Source organism: Notolabrus celidotus, chromosome 17 (assembly GCF_009762535.1).
Source record: "Notolabrus celidotus isolate fNotCel1 chromosome 17, fNotCel1.pri, whole genome shotgun sequence".
In the NCBI taxonomy this organism is placed as follows: domain Eukaryota; kingdom Metazoa; phylum Chordata; class Actinopteri; order Labriformes; family Labridae; genus Notolabrus; species Notolabrus celidotus.
In genome coordinates this window covers 24787539-24810986 of record NC_048288.1, presented here as the reverse complement: position 1 = coordinate 24810986, position 23448 = coordinate 24787539, and the positions used below count along the sequence as shown (strand labels likewise).

The window sequence follows — 23448 nt, the reverse complement described above, 5'->3', positions numbered from 1 at the left end:
TGTGTAATTTTTGAAATACAATTTCTTTGGGCAAATTGATATATTCAGTTACAATTGTGAGTAATTAGATGCAATGTTTGTCCAGCAAAAACAGGGGTCCCCAAACTTATGAGCCTGTAACCCACAAAGTATAGATGCCAAAGACTCGCAACCCCTTCTGTCCTTCAAAGTGATTAAATGTGGCTTCATTCAGCTGGTCTGCAGAAAATTAGCCTACTATATGAGCATGTGGCTGTGTTTCCTGTGCTGTTATGAATTAACCTACTGCTACTGATGCTTTTTAATTAACTTATAATTAACTGGTCACCTGGTAACCCTAAACTTTGGAGTCATCTGGGAACGACAAACGGTAGAAAAGTAATTTCATTTTCTATTTTCAAGGTTTTATTTCAATTTCAATTTCATCTTTTGTCTTTTTTTTTTTTTATTACTATAATGGGTAAAATGTAATTATTTTAGACAACTTAAAAAAAACATTCTGGAAGACATCCCCCAACCCTCCATTTGTGCCTGGCAACCCCCCAGGGGATGCCGACCCACACTTTGGGAACCCCTGAGAAAAGAAATATGAATAAAATATAGAATGTAATTTAAGATGGGACTTCAGACTGTGGTTCAATCAATTCTCATGAGTCTGCCTGCTCATTAAAATACATGACAAAGATCTTTATACCGAAATAAGTGAATACATGAAGACGATGTTATTAGTAATATCCACTTTATTTGCCATTTCCAAAGAACTCACAAAAAATGAATTGAAATGTAAGCTTCACCTCTTGCATTCACAAACAGATAGGCTACATTAGTGGTTATGTTCAAAGTAAGTAAACATGACGGAAACATTAATTGATGGCATACATACAACCAACCAATCAAAAGACATTTATATATCTACTTCTTAATCCAAGGGTATCTTTATAAAAGGCAAAACAAGTCATTTGAATACCCAGTAGGACAGTTTCGCTCGTAGCTTTCACACAAATATCAGTTTTAACATTGCCTCTTCACTCCCTCTGAAAATATATGGGCCATCAAGTCTATTAAAACTAAACATGAAGACAAAGAAAAGAAGAGTTAGAATGAACATACCTGCTTTGAGAAAAGCAGTGAAACAAGAACTAGACTGTGTTAAACCTATGTTGGACAAAGCAAGCACTATGGTGGTCACTTTGAGTATAGTAGCTTCTGCAGTCATCAACACTGAGGGCACACAGGGGTTAATGTTAGGATCATAAGCTAAAGACAGACTGTTCTTACACTATATGTCAGTTTTCTCCACCTGTCACTTTAACTTTCAGGGGTGTTTCCGTCTCTGTGTAGTGTACTGGAGGTTAGCCCTTAAAATATATCAACTTAAACTACCTTCCAAGCATTCTGATGCCATGTGACAGTTTGGGTTTGAGTTCGCCTCACCTCTGAACTCTCTACGGTGTGCTTTTCAAGTTGAAAAGAAATGCCTCAGACGTTCTTTTGCATCTGTTTACAATCAAGACAATGAACTGAGTCGGAACCATAAACTGAAAAAGAAGTTGACGTAGCCTCTGGTTGCATAAGTGAGGATGATGCAGAAGTGCTTAAAAAAAGCTGCATTCTTTCCTACGGCCAGCAGGGGGAGACATCACAGGTTACAAAAAGGAGTCTGATTCTCTGAAACCAGATGGAAAGATTGCCCAACTTTTAGTCAAGTTATTCCCTCCATTATCATTTTCCTTGTGACCTTTTGGTCTCACTTTTTATTTTGAAGTCATCTTTTTATACATCATGGTGTTAAAGTTGTAAATAATGAACCTATTGAAAGTGAAAGTGACTATATATTCCTCCCACTGCTGCTTGTCAACCAGATCAGAGACGTAACCCTGACGTCCAAATGTGCTCACTTTGTTTTTGTTTTTTTAAAAACAGAAGGATGGTGATTGGCAGAGTGGGAATCAAACCAGAGTGACATCACAACGGCTACTTCCACTCCTTTGTGGCCAAATTCAACCAGATCTGTGTCCAGCCCGTCCCTGATCCGTCACAGCACCGGACTTGATAGGTTTCTATTCTAATCAATGTGTTAACTTCCTCTGGATCCGCTTTGTTGTGTTCCGGCTGCGTCTCTGATCCGGCAGGACGGAGCCCTCCAGATCAGATTTGCAAGACTTCTATTCCTAACGAACGCCGGAGCACGACGCACCAATCTGCACAGAGCAGATTGAGCGGGACAGGAAGTCAGGCACCACAACAAATTAAAACATCTGGTGAATTTTCAGAATAAATGGTCTCCGTGTGATCACCAGATCGTTTTTAACTAAAATACAACAACAAACTGTCATTTTGAGCGGAGCCAGGCCTGGAGTCAACATGTCAGAGGTTTTCAGAGGCCAATAAAGACAGTAGAGGGGTCGGATAATCATCTTATCAGTGATTATCGGGGGAAAACCTCGATAACATGACTCCAGCAGTCTGGCGGCCCTGCTCTAGATGCGTTCTGAAAACGCAACTGGTGGGTGTTGACAGGCGAGAGACCACAGAGCTGGACCGCAGCGTATTGGGGACGGCTCTGACACAGATCTGGTGGAAGTCCCGTGTTATTCAGTCTATGTGAAAAAAAACCCCAATGATAAAGAAATGCAGGGAGTTTTTAGTACCCATGTTCTATTGAGGTCGATGAGACAGAAGTTAGTTTGAAATGTAAAACAGTGCTGAATCATTTGGGGGTTTTCTAAACAGCTAAAATGTTTCTCATTCTTAATCAAAGTGGTTTCAACACCAAGTCTTTAATTGATTCATATCTTTTTTGCAATTACAACATTGACTTTTGCATAGACTCCAGTGTTGGGCATCCTATTGGTTGAGGAAAGTCTTAATAAAATGACTTAAACTCGGAGGAGGTGAAATGTGAGAACAGCCTCTTGATTGCCGTTCGACTTAATAAAATATGGTCTTTTAAATAAGTTAGAAGTTTCAAAAGGTAAAGAATAAAAAGTGGCTCAGTCATAAAGAGAAACCCTGTTTGTGATGGGGCAGAGTTCACAGTGTGGTTTGGTCTGAATTCATCACATTTTGCCAAATTGATTTACACTGCTTCAATCTTTACAAGTTTGTAGTGTTATGACTACATGAGCAAGATCAAACGAACATATCGGGTGTTGAATGGAAGTGTTACGACAGCCTTATAAAAGCAGATAGCCTAACAGAAAAGATTAACCATAAAGATAACAAAGCAGAAAGTCAACAACCTGCAAACTCTACACATCATTGGCAGCCTAAGATTACAGGCGAACAGGATGGGAATTAGAGAGGGGGAGGGGTTATTCACATTCACAATGGACAGAGAGGCAACAGTGATGCACTGTACATGAATTAGTAATCCTCCGTAAATGTCGCGTTACTTTCCCAGGCCTTTTAAAAGTAACGTTCAATTCTTTTCTCAACCTTTATAAGGTTTGTACACAAACATCAGGTGCTTTCTTTTGGTGCTCACTTAGCCAGTTGTCATTTACTTCCATCAATAAGTGGGCACTTGTTTGTGCTAGCTAGCATTTTTCTTTGGTGACAGAGAGCAACGTTTTTTTTTTGGGACAGGTACAACACCACTTCTATAAAGCCTGCATTCATCTTTGACAGTTGATGCCTTTCAATTCAGCTATCCGTTAATTTCTCTCTTTTCAGAAATGCATTTAGGTTTAAAAAAAATAAAGTTTGTGATTAAAAGTCTGAGCCAAACAAAGTGAAATTGGCAAAAGAAATCTTTACATGACTGGAAGCAGTTTGTCTCATCATCTTTAGGATTTAAGACAGCATGTAAAGGATGTAGTGTTGTGGAATCGCCTTTTATCAGAGCACCAGGGATTCCTTTGTCGCAGAAATAAAAGGCAATGAGAGTCATTAGCCGAGCGAGGTAAAACTTCTGAAATGTTTGAATCGAAAAAAAGAAAGTTCAAGTGTTGTAGAATCCCTCACCAATTTAAGGGGGGGTTGTCGATGTTTGTGCATTCAAGGAGAAACAACGAAAGTGGCGCGAAGGGGAATAAAACAGACGTCGGTGCACTCATCTTACAGAGAAGTCACAGAAAAATGTTATAAATTAAATAAAATGTTAAAATCACATCACTTCTACAAAGTAAGATGTAAAAACAACAATTCGGAATGGCATCAAATTCAAATGCTTCATAGACTCACCAGTGCAGTGTACATTTTCTGGGTGGCACTTGATGAATTCTGGGTTGACACTGAGTCGGTTAGCATTCATTTTTCTACCCACAATCCAGTTCCCTGTTTAAGCCTCGGCTCTGACACTCCATTCTTTTCTTTTCTTTTGAACTGCACAGTTGTCTGAATATATTATACACATCAAACTTTACAATGAAAGGTTTTTTTTTTAAACATTTCAGGGCTTAGCCTCTCGTCAAGCTTCGGCCTAAATAAACACCATCCATTTATTACACTCTGTAATGTGGTCAGAGTAAGAGAGAGAGAGTACATAAATTATTTGGAGTGTCAGCACATAAAAAGTTAGAGCTATAAATGGTGTATGGAGTGCCACCTTACTACTCCCTGACACACGGTCAGATGTCCTGTTAGCCAGAGACAGAAGAGAGTCATGGTCAGGTTATCGGCACAAAAGAAATGCAAAAGTCTGAGAAATGTATATGTACACAAGCAGCTGCCCTGCTCTCTGTTACCACTATAAAATACAGCATCGCTCTCGGATTCTCTTGGCCAAACTTTTGCTTTTCTTCTTCCCGTTCTTCTCTTTGCTGTCCTCCATTTTCCTCGCCCGGATCTCTCTCATCAGGTCAAAGAACACCTGTTAAAGAAGAGGAAAGAGGTGTTATCTGATATCTGTATTGGAATATATGCTTTTATTATTATTATTATTAGTAGTAGTAGTAGTAGTAGTAGTAGTAGTAGTAATAGTAGTAGTAGTAGTATCATTATTATTATAATTGTTACTATTATTATTATTGTTACTATCATTATTATTATTATCCTCTTTATTATTATTATTACAATTTTTACAATTATTTGTATTATTTATTTATTATTTATTATTATTATTATCATTGTTATTATTATCATTATTTTTATTCTCATTATTATTATTATCATTATTATTATTATTCAGTGATGACACAGGATGTGATGAATACCAATGTCTCTATATGACCTACTTCAAAGAACAAGGCAGCTGAGACTCATTGTTTGAATATAGTTGTAATAAATGCCTGTGCACACTGCTGCAGGTTGTCAGACAAGACTGTAAACAGCACACTTTCAAAACAGCCTTTAACTTTAACATTTACTAAGTCAAAGATTCCTAGTGAGTGTTAAACTTGTTAATAAAGTACTATTATAAATCATAAACTTAACTTTACTTCACAGTAAAGTCAAAACATTAGCGTTTTTAGTGAGCATTATTAAGGGCTGCAGAAAGCGATAGCTGCACCTGTAGAAAGTCACCTTCCCCTTTACTGATGTCAGCATTTTTTTTCTAACTCAACCAGTCCTGTAACTGTGCTAAAGGTCATACCGTGTTGTTGTTTGAGGTTGCATTGTGTCTGTTTTCTGCAATTTGGTCGACGTCTATTTCACTCAGCTCCTTGTGTTTTAACATGCCTCTTTAATGTCTAGAGTTAAGTCTTTCTCACATAGTCAACAGGACAAAGTGAAATCATAATCAGCACGCTAGATGTGCCCTAACTTCTTTCTGTGGATTGATTTGATTTGTGACGTGTGTGATTGTCCCATAGACTGTATAAATAATGGACGTAGTATCCGTGATGTCACCCATCTGTTTCTGAAGCGCTTTTTTGAAGCCAGTTGTCGGCGGGAGTCATATTGGAAATGATGACTCAACCTAAATTCTGTTGAGCTAGTGTGAGGTAAAGAGGCGGGCTTTGAGCCTCCTAGCCAACAGCTACAGTGTTCCCGCCTGTCAATCAAGTCAGCTGTGCCTCTCATAATGGAAAACTCGTAATCTTGATATCATCTAAACTTATGCGTTGTAAAATGAGAAATGAGCTATTCAGACTACACTCATGTTTATACCAGGCTGTAAACATGTTTATTTCTGCTGTAAAGATCGACTTTTTTGAATGGGTGTGTATTTGGTTTAAGGTACTTCCGAAGCCAGCCTCAAGTGGACACTCAAGGAACAGCAGTTTTTTAACACTTCCGCATCGGCTTCAATTTTCAAGGCTGGAGGTTGCCGCTTGGGTTGTCCCTAGCATTGCCTTTGCTATTCAGAACTCAATATTCAGTCATTGTCAAAGGGTTTTGACCAATCAGATTTAAGCATTTGAGACAGCCTGGTGATTAGTAAGAAAGCTAAGTTACAATGTATTATAATGTTCAATATTTTTTTAAAAGTCGTGACTTTTCAAGAAGGTAGTGTTTGTCAATTTATGAAAAAAATGTTATAAATTCATAGAAAAAGATACATTTTTATTCCAGCACAAAATTCACATTGCTGCTTTATCTGTAATCCTATCCAATAATTTTCTACCAATTAACTCAGTTTTTGGGCTAAAAAATCCCATATTGGTTGAGCTCTAGCTCCTCTGAATTTTTCCATTTTAGAGTCAACAGCACAAATTATATCAAATGTCAGCTCTCAATCTTGACGTGGGTCACTTTCATACAGACCTAACTTGTTGCAATGCAGTGTCAGCCTGACCAGTCATATGGGAATTCATGTGACTTTCACAAACTAAGTGTCTTGCAATAAGTGTTGTATAGTGGAGTAATTCAATTTGAGAGCATAACATTAATTTCATGTTCAGACATATGTCCCCTTTAAAACTCAAACCTCAGACATAGACAGTTGATGGTTCCATTTGAATTTGTTCCAGTTGTGCTCTAACTGCAATAGTTGCTCGTATCATTGCCAGGGAATGCGTTCCTTAATCTCATCAAACTTACCTTGTCCACATTGGCACGGGTTTTGGCAGAAGTCTCCACGTAACACACGCCCCACTGCTCGGCACGTGCCTTTGCCTCGTCCGCGCTGACCTGCCGTCGGTCGTCCAAATCTGACTTGTTGCCGACCAGGAGAAAGGGTACGTTCTCGTCCTCCTTCACTCGCAGGATCTGCTCTCTGTACAGCACAGGAAACGTCAGTCAGCTATAAATTATGCAAACAAACTATAACATTAGTGCAGAATGCAGGAGGAGCATTAAGAAGAAAGTGAAAGAGGGGAAAATGTTGCTTTTTAGAATGATAAACATGAAAACAGCATGCATTAATTAAGCATTTAGCAGGGGGAGAGGCTAATAACTGCTGTCATTAACCCCTGATGAGTCTCAATGAAGCAACACCAGACCTGAAGTCTACTGTTGCTGCGAATGATTCCAGTTCTGTGATGGAGAATACACAGAGAAAACCCTCGCCACTTCGGAAGTAGTTATCCCGGATGGCTGCGTAGTCCTCTTGTCCAGCTGTGTCAAGGATGTCGATCTGGACCTCCTCTCCATCCAGGACTACTTTCTTCCTGTAGCTGTCAGCTTTGGTGGGCTCGTAGTCTTCCACAAACTAGAGTGGACACAAAAAGGAGAGTTAATGGGAAAGATTGGCTAAATAGGTCGGCCATTTTTTGTGAATTCTTACTGCTTGGCTGCTGTGGTGTTATTCACTCACCTCATCATACATGAACTGAAGAGTGAGGGCGGACTTCCCCACCCCTCCACTGCCCACCATGATCACTTTGTGAAGGGCTAGAGAGTTCTGCCCTTTTGGCTTAGCAGCTGCCATGGCTCTGTGTAGTGAGACGTGTAAAAGGTGAGAGAGTTCAAAGTGGAGCTGGAGATGAAGGGGAGGATTGTGAAATGAAGATTGTAGAGTCCTGGGGAGAACAAAAACAGAAAAAAATCAAAGATGTGTCATCATCATTTCAGAGGCTCCAGCTTCCATTTCTGCAGTTATTGTGTCTCATGGTAGTGAAATAAAATCAAGAGAAAGTGCCTTCAGACTACAAATGAGGAGAGGAGATTACTTTCTGTACCTGGTTAGGACTACGGCAGTATAAAATGAGGAAGTGAACCACTGGATGCATGCTTTAGGAACTGCTTCATAATCAGTTATTTTTATTACCGCTCCTCCCTGCAGTGATCTGTCAGCACAAAGATTGCATGTCCGCTAATAAAGATACAGCGACACAAAAAACTCATTAAAAAAATGAATAACAAGAAGCAGAAGCTTAGTTTGTGCCAGCATGTCTTCATACTGCCACACAGCGACAGGGCCAGGCTATAGAAGAAAGAGAGAATCATTTTGTAAATGTATAATATTAAGTCACACACTCATAAGAATTAAGTGGTAATATTAAGAGAATAAGGACGTACATTTAAAGACAAAAGTCATCATTTTAGTATATACGTTATTTTTAGGGTGAATCTGAGAGGAGCAGCAAGCCGCCTGCACTAAAATAAGGTAAATCGTGCAAGAAACTGAGTCTGTTATGAAGTCGTGCAGGCTAAAAGGTAGCCTATGCACGTTTCTGTAATCACTGCTTATCCTCAGCTGTTGAGTATAGCTTCACAGGCAGCTTATTATATCCCCCTGTGTGTTATTTGACATGTAGATTAAGCATAGCCTGTACTTAGAACTTACAACTTCATCCTTGTATAATTACACCTCTGTTCTCGTAATTTTATGATTTTAATCTTGCTAATCCACTACTTTATTCCAATAAATGTGCATATATTTTCTTGTAAATTTAAGACTTAAATCTTGTTAATCCACTATTTTATTCTGATAAATTAACAGGTTTATTCCAATAAATGTACATGTTTTTTCTTGTAAATTTACAACTTTACTTTTGTTAATCCACTATTTTATTCTGATAAATTTACAGGTTTATTCCAAAATATTTTTATATTTATTCTTGCATAGACGATTTTAATCTTGTTAATGCACTAGTTTATTCCAGTAAATTTACAATTTTATTCCAATAAATTTTAAGATTTTTTAATGTAAATGCACAACTTAAATCTTGTTAAACCACTTTTTCATTCTGATTTTTTATGACTTTATTCTAATAAATTTTCATTTTTTTACATCATAAATTTGCAACTTAAATCTCATACATGGTTAATGTTTTTCTTGTAGATTTTTGGTTTGGATCTTGTAAATTTACAATTTTTTCCTCATAAATTTTAATATTTATTTTAGTTCATTTTCAAGTTTTTCTTGTGAAATTCCGACTTTATTCTAGTAGATTTACAATTTTTTTTTGGCTTAACATATCTTATAAATTATTATTATTATTAATATTATTATTATTATTATTATTATTATTATTATTATTATTATTATTATTATCATCAGATCTACAAATTTATCCTCCCAGATTAACGACTTTATTCTGGCCCTAATCTTCCCTGTATCATCCAATACAGGCCTGTGTACTGGCAGGAAATATGATACATATCACATTCCAGGACTCAATATACTGCCTCATAACGTGATGTAATGCCATGTCCTTGATTCCTTTTGGATTCTGCCTGCTCATGGCACATGCTGTATCTTCTTACACCTGCAGCACATGCTCAGTTCTTCCCTCCTCAGTTCTGTGTTAGATAGACTACGACACTGTCATCTAGAAGCCTGGTCTTTGAACACAACACACACGGAAACACTGAAACACTGCCCTGGATATTTGCATGTTACCTTCAAAAAGGTATCCACAGTATGCAGAAATGATTCAGTTGTTTCAAAGAAAATCATTATCTTCTCTCTCTTTATTCACATGTTCCTCCTTTTAGACATCTGCCTGAACGTGAACGCATGATCTGAAAACACTCTTCTTGGAAAGCATGAAACTAAATGAGAATGTAATACTATCATGGTGCTTTTTCAGCCAACTTCCTCATGCTAGATGTGTCAAACTGTGACAGTCAGTGGGAAAATACTGCTGCTGGCATCCTTGAAGGAGACCAAACAAGGTACATGACATATGCAAACACAAACTTAACCTGTGTACACCATGTCAAACAAATAGCAGTCAAATTCCACTAAGACAAGACAAACCTGGTGAAGCCATTCTGCAAAGAAATGCGACCTTTTCTTTTTTTTAAAGCATCTGGCAGATTTTCTCTAAACCTTTGGAACGAAGAAAGTGTGACATATGCCAAAGCTATTTACAAGTCATCTCTCCATGAGACAACGGGAATACCATGAAGTCCTCAAGAGTGTGTTAATGCAGTTTCCGATCACAGCCCACTGGGGATAAAGATGGGAAAGCAGCCAATAGGTCTATATACAAATTAACAAAAAGGCGTCTGTGCCCTGAAAGTCAATATTACAACTCAGTGCCAGAGGAGATGTCCTTTGAATTAATTAAATAGTTTAATCAAACAGTCATTGTTAAGCAGGGCCGTGTCAACAGGGGTGGCCAGTGGTGGCTGCACAAATTCTGATCAACCACCCCAGGTGCAACCCCAAAATCCTTAACTGTGATTGGCTACTGGCCTAATTCACCTGACTGTGAAGCCAGTCTTGTTGCTGTACAGGTCGTAATCTCTGCCTCCTCCATTATAACAAATGGAACATGGGTCAAACTTTAAAATCAAAATACACATCAACTGAAATTTTCTCAAACATGGTTTCTGTAATTACAGATAGATCTAATCATACTGATTTGAGTGCAGGTGATGAAGAGTAGAGGTGGAACGGTGAGAGACAACGTTACAAATGCTAACACAAGGCTAATTGAACTTTCTATAGTTATGGTCATTGGCGTTATATCTCAACATGGGCTTAAATTAAGGCCCTTAATCCATTCAGTCAATGGTTACAACAGGCTGCAGGTTACAAACTTTTTAAAAAGACTATTTTATTTTACTCTATTTTTATTTTTTATTCTGTTTTCTTTTATGTTGTTGTTTTTTACCTTTATCATTATTGTGTCTATTTTTTTTACTATTATTATTATTATTATTATTATTATTATTATTATTATATTTTTAGCTATGTAAGAACAATTTTTGGATTCCCCTGTCCCGTGTTGTAAGCTGCTGGAACAAAATAATCTCCAACAATGTGGGAATCAATAAAGTTTATCTAATCTAATCTAATGTAAATACTTCCCACGTATATTTCATAAGACAGATGCATAAGGTAGAAATTGGTGCAGCAAAAATTGCAAGCAAACTCTTGCAATTAGTCTACCCTGTCAAATGAGTAATACTAATAATAACTTTACTTATATAGCACCTACTTTGGCATACTTCATGCCACACAATAATTGTAGGGTTTAACAATTGTATTACTTACCTTTTTCTGTAATATTAATATAAATGTTGCTTTATCATTTTAGTAATTCTAACTGTTCTCTTATTCTATTTCTATTTATTTATTTATTCATTCATTTTTTTATTTATCTACTCAGGTTAATGATATTTTTAGCCTTTGTTTTATGTTCAACACTTATCCTTACTCTTTTAAAATGTATTTATTTTAACTATTTTTATTCTTAATTTTGATGCTTTAACTTATTTTACACATACTTTATTGTTGGTGTGCATTAGTCTCTATTTCATTTTATTTTCTTTTTCTTATTATTATTTGTATTATTATTATTATTATTATTATTATTATTATTATTAGTTTCCCCTAATATGTGTTTTATTTCTGCTTCCTTCTTGTTTTTCAATCGCTGTAAAGCACTTTGGGTTGCATTTGATTTGATGAAAGGTGCTTTATAAATAAAGCTTGATTGATTGATTGATGCCATCCCTGTGTGACTCAGTGTCCCAGTCCTATTGTAATGACATGAAATCCGTTAAGGTGTGTTCTGAAGTGAGGTGTTATTAAAATATCCATGTTTGATTTTAAGCTAGGGAAGTTTCAGTTCTTTATTATTGTTTACAAAATGTGTACAGTATTGCCTTCAAGAGACCAGGATAGTTTCAAGGTAAGCTTAAATGACAAAAGTGACACTAATAGTCCAAGTTTAAAACATGACCTCATCTTCAGGTGGCTCTATAATCAGGTGTGTCATCATCATTCCCGCAAAACAGGTGTGACGGTTGGATCCAGTAATTGGAGGCTGTCACGTTAAAAACCTCTGCACGTTCAGGCTCCTAATAATGGGCTTTGCTTTGTAACATTTACAGCCGTTTGACAGAGTAAAATCACACATTATACTGTGACCAAGCACCATCATTATCATGTTTACACATCAGCTGGTTAGCCGCTGACATGTAAACAGCAGGTGAACTAGCTAGCAGGTTGAAAACAGCTAATAAGCTAACTAACCCACCGGGCACGTTAATGTCACCTGACTGATAAATAACGTCGATGGAAGTTCAACATGGAGCACATAAGAGCAATCACAACATCTGAATCCTTTCAACAGATGATCAGTCGACCCAAACTGGACAGCTAGGGTGGACATGCAAAAAAGGCTAGCAAGCGATAACAAGCAGCTAATCACACAATGCAAAGGAGATATAAGAGCAGACATTAACCAAGAGTAACAACCATAACAGCAGTGCATGTGCTGCAGACATCACCTACCGGTAAGTTAAGCAGAGTCCACACCGGCTCGATGTTTCATAAAGGTTGAAATATGGTGGCGGAATGAAAAGACTCAGCTAGCTGCTTGTTAGCTCATGGCTAGCTCTCGAGCTAACTCCAGAGACTGTGCTGGTAGCTGTTAGCAGCAGACTGACTTCACTGCACGTCCTACAGAGAGGGCTGGGCTCCGGATGACAACGCCCGCCCGCCTGGGAGAAGTACACAACTCCTGTTTCACTTTTTAATACGTGAATGCAACACTGATTATTACTTATAAAGAATCATGATGCACTGATGTGAATAAAACTATTATGTTAGAGACACTGTGGTTACTTGCTGGTTGTTTAGCATGAAATACAAATTAAAGGAAGTGGATTTTACATGCATGATAATTGATTAATTAGCTAATCAGCATGAATGTTTGCACGTTTGTTGAGGGGGAGCTCCTCTGTAATGCCAGAAGGAGTGAAATACACCTTCAATAGTCAGGTAAGTTTGGTTTGAATACACTTTTACTTTAATAAATAAATGTCTGCATTTGTTTTGGTTATTTAAATCAAACCCACATGTAAAAATGTAACTGTATACAAGAAACGTACTTAGTTAAAGCTGAAAATAAAAATTCTGGGTTTGGAGAAAAGTTCATAATACCCATCCGCACCCATCAGGGAGTGAATTTGAGACTATTGCGAAATCTCTACGTTTTCCAATGCCTTTGTATCAAGCAATGTTATTATTCCTCTCAGTCCCGTTATGACAGACCAATCATAGCTAATCTCCAATCCTCTGTCCTGATTGGTTAAGGGGCGGCCCCTACTGCTACCTCTGATTGGTTACGAGTTCGGCACTATCATGACTGCACACGCTGATCTATGTTGGGGGGGCTAAGAGGAAATTTGGTTTGGAGGGATAGTGTTGACATTCGAAGTCCCTCTCTCTGAACAGATGTTTACTCTGTGATTACCAACAGCAGCTTTAATGCAAGTTGTAGCTTACAAGCTGCCTGAAATTAGTGATAAGAAGTTGGCATAAATTCTTTTGGCAGCAAGCAAAGAAGCTGTCACAAGGAAATGGTTGAAACCTGATCCCCCTACTATTGATGACTGGATTGAAATAACCTATCAAATTTATACTCTGGAAAGGCTTTAATTCTTCCTCAAGGTTCAAAAGGAAAGATTTTACAGAATCTGGTCCAAATGGACAGAATATGTTAAATATGTAAGGCCGGATTTCACCTGACTGAATGTAGTGAAGGAGTGAAGATATGGTTCATTTCTTTTTTTATTTTTTGCTTGCTCTTTATTTGATTTTTTCAATCTCTTCCATTTATACCTTTTTTTAAAATGTAATTTTCTCATGTTCTGTTGTATGTCTTAAGTTCCCTAAAAAAATAATTGAAGAGCTAAATTGCTGTAGAACTATCAAGTATGTTTTGCCTACTATACATGTTACATTCTGCTGTAGAATAAATGCTGACTATAAAGTGATTGCTCTTCCTCAATAAAGAAAGAATTAAAAAAGAAAAGAAAAAGTTGCCTGAAATTGAAGATGAATGATAATGAGATGGATAATCTTTCCGTTTGTCTTTCTTTTTGTAGCTGCAGCGATGAAGACTAAGTCGATCATTTCTGACCTACACTTAAAATTTGCCGAGAAGCCATGGAACGAAACCTTTCAGCTTGTCCGAAGATGCATGGTAGGATTGATCCTGTTACAAAGCAGCCTCTAGTTATTTCACAAACATATTATTTCTAAACACCCCTCATTATTTTCCACTATCTTAGTGTGATCTATCATAGAGACTACACTAAATTCTACTTTGCAGGGCTATTTGTGTGCAGAGAAGATATGCCTTGCCTCAATAACAGTTATTAGCTGGTTAGTGGATGGCTTCTCTAATATGATGATGTGCTGCAAATCAGGAACTGTTGTGGTGATGCACTGATAATGAGATCATCTATCGTGGAACACATAGGTCTTTGTTGTTGGATCAGCAGGCCGTGCATCAACTGTGACTTGGATGCACTTCAACCACATGTCAGTAAATGTGTAAGCTTTTTAAGTTGTTTTGAGGTCGCCTTGTGGCTTTGGCACTATCCTGTTTGGCAATGCTATCACTATATTTTAGCTTCCACCATTTGCTTTTGCAGTATTTACCCATAAGGACCTCTATTTCCACTTTTACAAAAGCAAATAGAAGCCTCTTACACTTTACTGTTTGTCTACAAGTTAAAGGTGCAGGACTTGTAATGCTTCATAGACTCGTATGTCTCTTACATTAAACAAAAAGGTGACAAAGTATGTGTAGCACTACTATACCAACTTGTACACTGAGGTTATGTGAGAGTGTTAGTTTGTTAGATTTGTCAAGGGTGGAGCAGCAGAGCAGATAATACTCCTGGATTAATACGAAGTGGAGCTTGGCAGTGGTCATTCTCCTGAGTCTAGTAAAGATTACTTGGTGGTCTGAAGTGATGTGTGGTCCGAAGGGATAAGGCAGCTGGGGCGAGTCGTGCAGTTCCCTGCCAGCAATGATGCAGAAGAGGACCTTTCTTGGACCAGACTCATGTAGGAAATTAGTGATGTATTTTCATACACCCATCTGCATGCATTACTGATAAAAACATCCCAGAGTGCAAAGCGTTCAAGTGACAACACCCAACTTTGCTGGGTGTCGTTCAGTTACTGTGTTTTGGGATGGGCTGGAGACTGTTTACACAAGGAGGACACTGTCACACAACTGCTCCATTGTTGTTTTTCTTCTTTTTGTCCACCAATAGGACCGATCCAGAGATGAATCCAAACCCTGTGAGCTGCTGGTTAGATCTCTGGAAAGGCTCCAAGAAGTTTGTACTGGTAGAAAATCATGATTTTGAAGACTCTGTATTTAAATACATATATTTCAACTTACCCCTGAGTAACTTGGTCTGTATATTTCAGTGTCCTCTATGAACGCCGCAAAGTCTCGTCTGGAAATGATTGCCAAACAACAGCGGTAGAGCTCACAACTATCAGCTTGATATTAAAATGACCCCTGTTATTATTATTAAAATGTTCTTTCAATCATCAATCATTTCATTCTAGAGCTTCATATGTATTCATTTTAAAGATATTATGGCAGAAATCATCCATATTCATGTCTGTCTGTCTTAGAATGGGCTTTCACATTACTGAGGCCACCTGCTACCTGACGGCAGATCTCTTCTACCTGGAGGTGGTGTTGCTGCCGAGTGGCGGGGTGATGGAGGTAAAAGTAGCCCCACATGGAGGATCCCCTGTCGTAAGTATTTCAACTTTCCCTATATATATATATATATATATATATATATATATATATATATATATATATATATATATATATATATATATATCCCCCCTATTTCTCTGAACAATGAAACGTTCTAATTGTCTTGCAGCCCAGTGAATCCTTTCTTCAGCTGCTGAGGTAAGCATTAGAACCACAGTAAATTTAAATGGTGAGGCTTTCAAGGCGACTGGCAGTGCAGTTATCCCCTACACTATAAAAGATTAGAATGATGGTGGTTTTCAAATGATTGTCTGAAGAGAAAAGGCTTGAGGTGCAGTTTGTTTTTGGCACAGGTCACACAATTTTGCTGAGTTCTCTGTGAAGCTGGAAGGCCTCTACAACCAGTACAACATCCCTGGAGACAAGTATAAACTAATATAAAAATAATATCCAACCATCATCCTCTTGCCTCTCTAATATCTTTGTTGTTGTGTTTCAGCGAAGTCAAATTAAAATTATTTGCATCTCTCCAATGCCTGGGGGAGGATTTGCAGCAAATGTCAGCTCTGCAAAGGTACATGAAACTTGTGATTGGAAAAGGGGCTGCAACAATTCAGCTAATATGTAAACCCAAACAAAATGCTAAACCTTTAATTCCAATTTTAATACACCATCATGAACAACAAATTTTGACTAGGCTCAACTGAAGAAATTTGAATAGTTACTTGTTTTCAATTAAATATTATACTGGATATTTTGAGTGATGTTTTGATAAAACCATAGTTAGATTTAGCTTGAGTTACTTTAGCTAGCTTAAAATTGGCTACATTTACTGAGCAATTGAAGTACATGATTATGGTTTCAGTATTTATTTTTTATGATAAATACCATGTATCTACTGGTCTCAGCTTAATAGATATAAATAACTGATACTTGTTTTGAATGGAATATAGATACCTTGAGTACTAGAATGAAAGCTAAGGTATACTAAGTTAGCTAGCTTGAAGTTAGCTAACTTTACCTATCAGTTTAGGTACATTGTTTATGCTTCCTAATTTTACTACACTGTACTTCATAAATATGAATAATGCTAGTGCTTTTGAAGGAAGTATTAATATAATTTTACAATGTTGAAATGAGCCGAGTTTGATAAATTATCTTAGATTTAGCTAAATTAGCTTAGACATTTGGCTTTTGTTTCAATATAAATATAGAATACTGACTGGCTTCAGCTCCATGTATTATAATTGCAACTTGTTTTAAAGTAAACACATGTTTTACTACTATTCAAATAAAAACTAAGCTAGGTGTATATATAGCTAGCTTAAAATTAGCCAAATTTACTCTACAATTTTAGTCCATGGTTTCTGCTGTAATTTGGAAATACAACACATTTACCAGGTTGCTGCTTTATTTATTTATTAGTAGTTTTAAATTGTAAAATATAGGCTTTTGACTAATATTTAGATAAATACCAAGGTAGATACATTTGCAAGAGCATTGCGCACATCAGTGAATAGCTAAATGTCAGTTATTTTAAAAAAATGAATTTTAACTTGTATGTTCATTTGAAAAATTATCATAAAAACCTTACTTCAATTCGGTTTACTTTAACATTGTCATTTTAGCCTTATCTGACGTCTCTCCTGCATATATCATGTATAATGTGATGCTGATCATGGAGAGGTGAGAATTTTGTGAGATGTTCACTCCAGTTTTGAGCAGAAATAACAGATTAACTGTAATCTACGTTGACGTCTTTGCTAATGGATGAGCAGATAATAGAGTAAAAGTGTGAGTGGTTCTAAAACAACCTCAAAACAACATGTTTCTATCTTTCAGGGCACAAAAAGACTTCAACACTGAAGTAGAAATGATTAACAATGGCAGCACAGGGAGTCTGACAGCTGGGAAAGAAGGTAAATAACACAATGACACAGAACAAGAGTTATGTTTCTTCTTTTCTGGAGTTAATGTTTAATTCATTTTTCTAGATTGCCCTATGATGATCCAGTTCTATATCAATCCTAAAGATGGAGCAAACATCTCAGACCTACGTAAGCTGCAGATTCAAATTTAATTTCGTGTCTACCTTTGGGTGTGTAAAAGCATAAGTCTTAAAGCTCTTAAACATGAGTGGATTCCCCTGTTTTCAAAGATGTGACAAACACAGAGAGAGTCATTCATGCAGCCCAGGTGACAGTGGGTGACAGTGATGTGACTCACATGCTTCAGACAGCGTCTGTGATCGCGCAGCCTGCACAGCTGGACTCCCAGGGGTAATATGTTACTGTTTAATCCCTCACTCAGTAGGACACTGTTCATTTTATGCCCCGTGGAGAATGTGAATACCTGCGGTGTTTCAAATTGTGTCTTGCGGCAGTGTTCCTGTGTTCCTCCCGCTGAGCAAGGTGCTGTGTGAGACACTGCCAGCAGTCTTTCTCCTTAAACTGCAACCTGCTATACCAATATTGGCATCTTTGGTTAACAGGATCAGCCACATCACAGGTAGGGATGCTTTAATCATGAAAAATAGTTATGTCTTTCTTTTTCACAAATGATATACAGGTTAGATTTTTTTCCCCTTGATATTCACAGATGTGCCCATACCAGATGTTGGCCTGCAGTGGGCACCATTACCCAAGCTTCTGATGAGGCGTTCAAGTGCAAACAGCCAGCTGTCAGATGAGCAGGATGCTATATTTAAAATGGTATGCATGTTTTGCTTCAAGATCGACACACTTTTTAAAGGTAACTGGGTTCAGTTCAAGCACTTTCTAACAACGTAAAACCTTATCTTTCTCTCTAGTCTCTTCCATGCGGTGTGACACACAGTTATGCTCTACCTGGATCTGCATGGAAGGAGCCTCCCCACAGAGCAGCTGTGGTAGACAGTATTCCCTTCACCCACCCCTCCCACATCCCTACCCTGCTGGAGCTGCTCCGGCATCAGTGTCTCATCAACACCCTGTTGTGGAGCTGTTTCACTTCTCAGTGTGAGGGAGCAGGTAGGAGAATGTTAAACATCATAAAATCAGACACAAAATGAAAAGTGTCTTTGTAAAGATGTCAGCGATGTGACGCTTCTGTTGGTGAACTTAGGTTTGGTTTGTGATCTGCACTTCGAAGTCCTTCCGGAATCTGAGAGCAGCTTTTCTGTGACCTTCCAGCAACCAAAAAGGGACTCCCTTGCTGTTTGTGAGCATTTTCAAACTTCCATTTTTTCCTGGGGTTTTATTAATTATAGCCTAGACTCAACCCAGATCCTTGACAAACATTTCAGAATCCACACACCCGTCTTACACTTGGTATTAAAATGTGATTGATACCTGGACTAGTTATCTAGATAGCAAACACTTCAATCCAAGGGTGGGACAAAATATCCATAACGCAATATATCGTTGTCCTGTTTCATGTGATACAATTATTGTGTAGCTGCTGCTAAACATCGATATTTTAATTTAAAACACAGCTCTTCATGACTCCTCGTGTTGGCACTAAAGACATTAGGAAAGAGAATTGGTGTACTCACTAAAAACTACTTAAAAAACACTCTGTGCTGACCCAAAGTGGATAATGTAATTGAAAAATGTCAGCACTCATGATAAAGTTAAAAAAAACGTTTAATGTCAGTTTTGACAGCAGCATGAAAAAAAAGAAACAAACGTGTTTCAGCCCGTATCTTGCATCATGCTACAAAATGGTAAAGTAAGTAAAGTAGACACACAAATCACAAAAACAAACCCCCAGACAAAATCAGGAGAAAGAAAACTCCTCATTTAAGCCTCCAGGGGACGATGTAGATGATGGATCCAATGGGCCTCTCTCTTAAAGAGTCTCCTGTCTCTATCACCCCCCCTAGAGAGTGGACCAATGGACTCAATCCCCATTAATCTCAGCATGCAAATAACATTAATCCTGCACTTTACCTTTTTTAGGGACATTTTGTATTCAGTTTATCAGATGATGTATCATACGATTGTCTTTCATTTTATCATACAGCTTCACGAGTTGCTGCAGTTTCCCAATTCTCATTTGTTCTTTGTCTTTACACAGTATTGTTATTAAGTTCTTGTCATCTTCACCAAGTTCTGAACTCTGTTCTCAAGGGAAAACAAACTCTCAAAGCAGAGTGATGACATGAACATTGTATAATTTGCATTTATGCATCCATCCAAACACAGTGAGCACCACACTACCTCCAGATGTAGTCCGGCAGATCTAATAAAGTCCTGGAATTTCCTTTTTAATATTTCCAGATGGAGATCCCATTTTAATTCCAGGAGCATTTCCATTATTTTTATTGTATTTATTTGAAAATAATCATAAAAATGATGACCTAATTTTATTTTCTTGTTATTTTTTGCTGCAGTGCTGGTGAATGTTACTGATGCTCATCACATTACATGCACTTTGTATGGAGCAGAGATGTGGGATCCCTCCATGAATGAAGACCTGTCCAATGTCCTGATGGGGTACGATTACAAAATATATGTTGACACTTATTATTTTATTTTATTTTACAATATGATGCAAGAGGAGACTGTCTCTAGAAATTACAGATTGGAATTTAAAAGAAAAAGTAAAAAACGGGATGCTCAAAACCCCAAAACATAGACCCAAACAATAAGGCCTGAACTGATGAAGATACAAACAAAAATTGATGTTGAGAATGGCACATTAGATGACCGAGAGTCCAAACCATGCCATACTTTTCTGTTCACCCTAGCTTGTTCTCTTCTCATGTTGTCTCTCAGGTGTCTCTCCATCCCCATCACCCTGAGCACTTTGCACAGCAAGCTATACGAGCTCACCACTACTCCACTTTCACCCGGCTGCCCAGCAACCACAGAGGCTGAAAATGACCACTCTGCTCCCTCTAACGCCGCCATGACCGACATCAGCGGCGCCTCCACCACTTTCTCCCAGAGTCTATCTGTGCCAGAGGACAGCTTCAGCGTTTCTGGATCGGCCTGCTATGCTGTGTCTGTAGCCAAATCTGAGCCCTGTCCCGAAATAAACACAAGTCCTGCTGTTGAGCCTTACTCTTGCACTGCTCCTGTGGGGGCGTTCCCACACTGGGTGACCAGTAATGGACAACTGTCAGACCCCATCTGAGACTTTACATCTAAAAGCTTACACCTGAGTTATTTTCAGATTTTGCTCAATGTCTTGGTGTAACCCTGTTTCATACACACATAACTTCTGTCATTCATAATGAGTCAGAGAGAGTATTTCTTATCTTTTTGTTCTCTTTAGAGTCTTTCTCACTTTGCATTCCAGCGTGGCAGAGACTGCCGGTTGTAAAGGTTTGAGGTTTGGCGTTTGACCTCTCTCTCTCAGACAGCCAAGAGCCGGCTGATTGGTACCATGTGAGCCAATCAAACATTTTTAGAGCTTGTGATGCATTCTCGATGGCTCGTAAGAGTAAAAAAGATCAACAAACTACATACTGTAGTAAGAAATAGCTGTACTGGAGCCATAAATAACATCCTGAGTCGAGCTTGATGTAGTGCTCACATGAAATTGTTACATTTGTGACATGAGTTTTGGCATTTAGAAATATTCATTTAGTTCTTTTTCCAGACAGTTTTTTTTCTCTTGTGTAATAAAGTTGGTGTTTGAGTGTAAAACCTCTGTGGAATGGAAAATCCCAATGTTTGCATGTTGTGTGCAAATTAGAAAGATTACCCTACTTAAGGCTCCATCGTTCAAAAATGTGCCTCATTTTGAAAAGGGGCTCCACCTGAATGTTCTTTTTGTTAATCTGTCAGTCATGTCCTTTATTAAATGTTAGAAGCTTGTCAAATTAAAATCAAGCAAATGACAATGCTTATTTCTTTGATCACAATCCAATGATCTTTATTTTACTGTCAGATGAGAGCAAAGAAACCAATGAAGCGTTCTCTTTGAGTCTACTTAAATCTACGGAGTAGTCATGCATTAAATTTTTCTGTGATGAATACATTTTATTTGTTTCTAAAGATCACAGTTCAATATCAGATGATCATAACTCATCCCCAGAGTTTCAAAAGCACACACACAAAAATAAGTATATAGAGCTAGGCTTAACTCACTTCACTGTGGGTAATGTCAGCAAGGCATGTTATGGTCTGGCCTATCACATTGTTTTGTTTTTGGGGGGCTGTCTTTGGGAGACCACCTCTATTTCAAGCCAAATACTTAAATTAAGCCGTTATGATGGGGAAACCAGCTTTGTTTGTCCCAATATAGAAAAAAAAATGGATGGAAGTCAAAATCTTGAGAAAACGACTGACATTAACTCAGCATTGATCTCTAAAGATAATGAGAAACATGAGTCAGGATCTCAAGAAAACAGTTTTCAATGGAAAATGGAGTAAACAAAATAAGTGGATGCATGTCAGCTTAGGGCTTCCATAGAAAATTACACAAATGTGACTAAAATTGAATCTTATTAAATATAATAATAGTTGCAGATGAATTCCTTAGTACAGAGGTTCCCAAAGTTGGGGTCGGGACACCTTGGGGGGTCGCAAGACACTAATGGAGGGGTTGCAAGATTCTTTTTTTCAAAGAAATATAAAATGTCATATTTTGTTCATTACTGTAAACATATTGAAAAAGAAAAGTAATTATAAATACCCGTTTTTTGATAAGTTTTCTCCCTCTTTGTTGCTAGATGACTCTTGAGGTTCGGTCTAGAGTTAGGGTTAGTTAACAATAACAAAAGCATCAGTAGGAGCGATACATTTATAACAACACAGTTGTATGTAGGTGGCAATTTTTCTGCAGACCAGCTAAATGAAGTATAAAGCTACATTTAATCACTTTGAGGAACAGTGGGGGTCGCAATTCTTTGGCACCTATATTATTTGGGTCAGGGCTCTAAAAGTTTGGGAACCCCTGCCTTAGTAGACAAACTGGTTAATCATTCAGCTCCACTCTTGTAGAAAACTTACTTGAACTGCAGATTTGAGTTGAAGCCACAGTTACCTCATTAGAGGATATAGCCTAGGTCAGTAAAGACAAACATACCACGCTATCATCAGTACCTCTGCAGTCTGTGTGTTTTTAGAAAAGAATTTCCGCATGTATCCAGAATATTAAGTCACCTGTCAGCAGCAGACAACTGGTTTTAGTCCAGGGCTCTTACTCATAGGTATCCAATGACCTGTACGGCTGCTATTCATGGAAACGTTCCGACATGTGTGGTTAAACTATTCTCTGCTTTCAGTAGGAGGCCTCTATCCTCTGAATATATCAGAGATTATGTGTCCTCAACTCTGATTGGCTGGGAGAGTGGACCTATAAAGTCACACCTGTGATGATGTAGTTCAATATAAATGAAGTACATCACTGCCAGTTACAGGATTTAGGACTTTATTGTACCTTTTAAATTTATGTGTTTGCTGGCATTCATTGTTCATAATGTTTCCCCTTATAAAAAAAGTTTGACATTATATGAACTTTTTTTTATTTGATTGTCCAAACTGGGAAATGAATGAATAGCATGTATTAACCTTTTGTGTATCTGGACAAATCATACCTACTTTGATAACTAACAGTATCCAAAGGATGTTATACTCCTGTTCATTCAAGTGGCAACATTTGAATCTTCTTAAAATCATGAATTCTTTAAGGACTCAAAAACAACACATCACAATTTAGAGTACACACAAAAGAAACTGCGCAGACCTGACAAAAATATGTTACTAGC

The 23448-nt window shown here is 37.7% G+C and overlaps 2 protein-coding genes across 3 annotated transcripts; one reads left to right on the top strand and one right to left on the bottom strand.

The window, feature by feature from the left end:
- Nucleotides 1-701: 701 nt before the first annotated feature.
- ralaa (v-ral simian leukemia viral oncogene homolog Aa (ras related)) lies at nt 702-12842 on the bottom strand. The gene is made up of 5 exons (XM_034706626.1): nt 12503-12842; nt 7622-7826; nt 7308-7516; nt 6907-7081; nt 702-4792 (listed from the first exon to the last, which is right to left on the bottom strand). The coding sequence occupies exons 2-5, from the start codon at nt 7733-7735 to the stop codon at nt 4670-4672; spliced, it is 621 nt and encodes a 206-aa protein (XP_034562517.1). The 5' UTR covers nt 7736-7826; nt 12503-12842; the 3' UTR covers nt 702-4669.
- Nucleotides 12199-21600, top strand: zgc:111976 (uncharacterized protein LOC553663 homolog). Of its 2 annotated transcripts, XM_034706624.1 has the most exons (18): nt 12199-12504; nt 12940-12991; nt 14101-14198; nt 15283-15358; nt 15443-15497; nt 15656-15782; nt 15919-15947; nt 16103-16174; nt 16249-16323; nt 17592-17668; nt 17744-17806; nt 17908-18028; nt 18133-18257; nt 18348-18460; nt 18559-18757; nt 18852-18947; nt 20122-20224; nt 20507-21600. In XM_034706624.1, the coding sequence occupies exons 3-18, from the start codon at nt 14109-14111 to the stop codon at nt 20865-20867; spliced, it is 1782 nt and encodes a 593-aa protein (XP_034562515.1). In that variant the 5' UTR covers nt 12199-12504; nt 12940-12991; nt 14101-14108; the 3' UTR covers nt 20868-21600. The 2 variants fall into 2 exon arrangements, with proteins under 2 accessions (XP_034562515.1, XP_034562516.1); XM_034706625.1 differs by lacking the exon at nt 12940-12991.
- The last annotated feature ends 1848 nt before the right edge of the window (nt 21601-23448 follow it).

What these genes read in the sequence shown, in the direction of transcription:
- ralaa (XM_034706626.1), bottom strand. Translation starts at nt 7,735, where the DNA reads ATGGCAGCTGCTAAGCCAAAAGGGCAGAACTCTCTAGCCCTTCACAAA. An exon ending in TTCAGTTCATGTATGATGAG is followed by an intron (nt 7,517 to 7,621) that starts GTGAGTGAATAA and finishes TGTCCACTCTAG; the next exon opens with TTTGTGGAAGACTACGAGCC. An exon ending in CCCGTGCCAATGTGGACAAG is followed by an intron (nt 4,793 to 6,906) that starts GTAAGTTTGATG and finishes CTTCTTTAACAG; the next exon opens with GTGTTCTTTGACCTGATGAG.
- zgc:111976 (XM_034706625.1), top strand. Translation starts at nt 14,109, where the DNA reads ATGAAGACTAAGTCGATCATTTCTGACCTACACTTAAAATTTGCCGAG. An exon ending in CACATGGAGGATCCCCTGTC is followed by an intron (nt 15,783 to 15,918) that starts GTAAGTATTTCA and finishes ATTGTCTTGCAG; the next exon opens with CCCAGTGAATCCTTTCTTCA. An exon ending in TTCTCAGTGTGAGGGAGCAG is followed by an intron (nt 18,758 to 18,851) that starts GTAGGAGAATGT and finishes TGGTGAACTTAG; the next exon opens with GTTTGGTTTGTGATCTGCAC.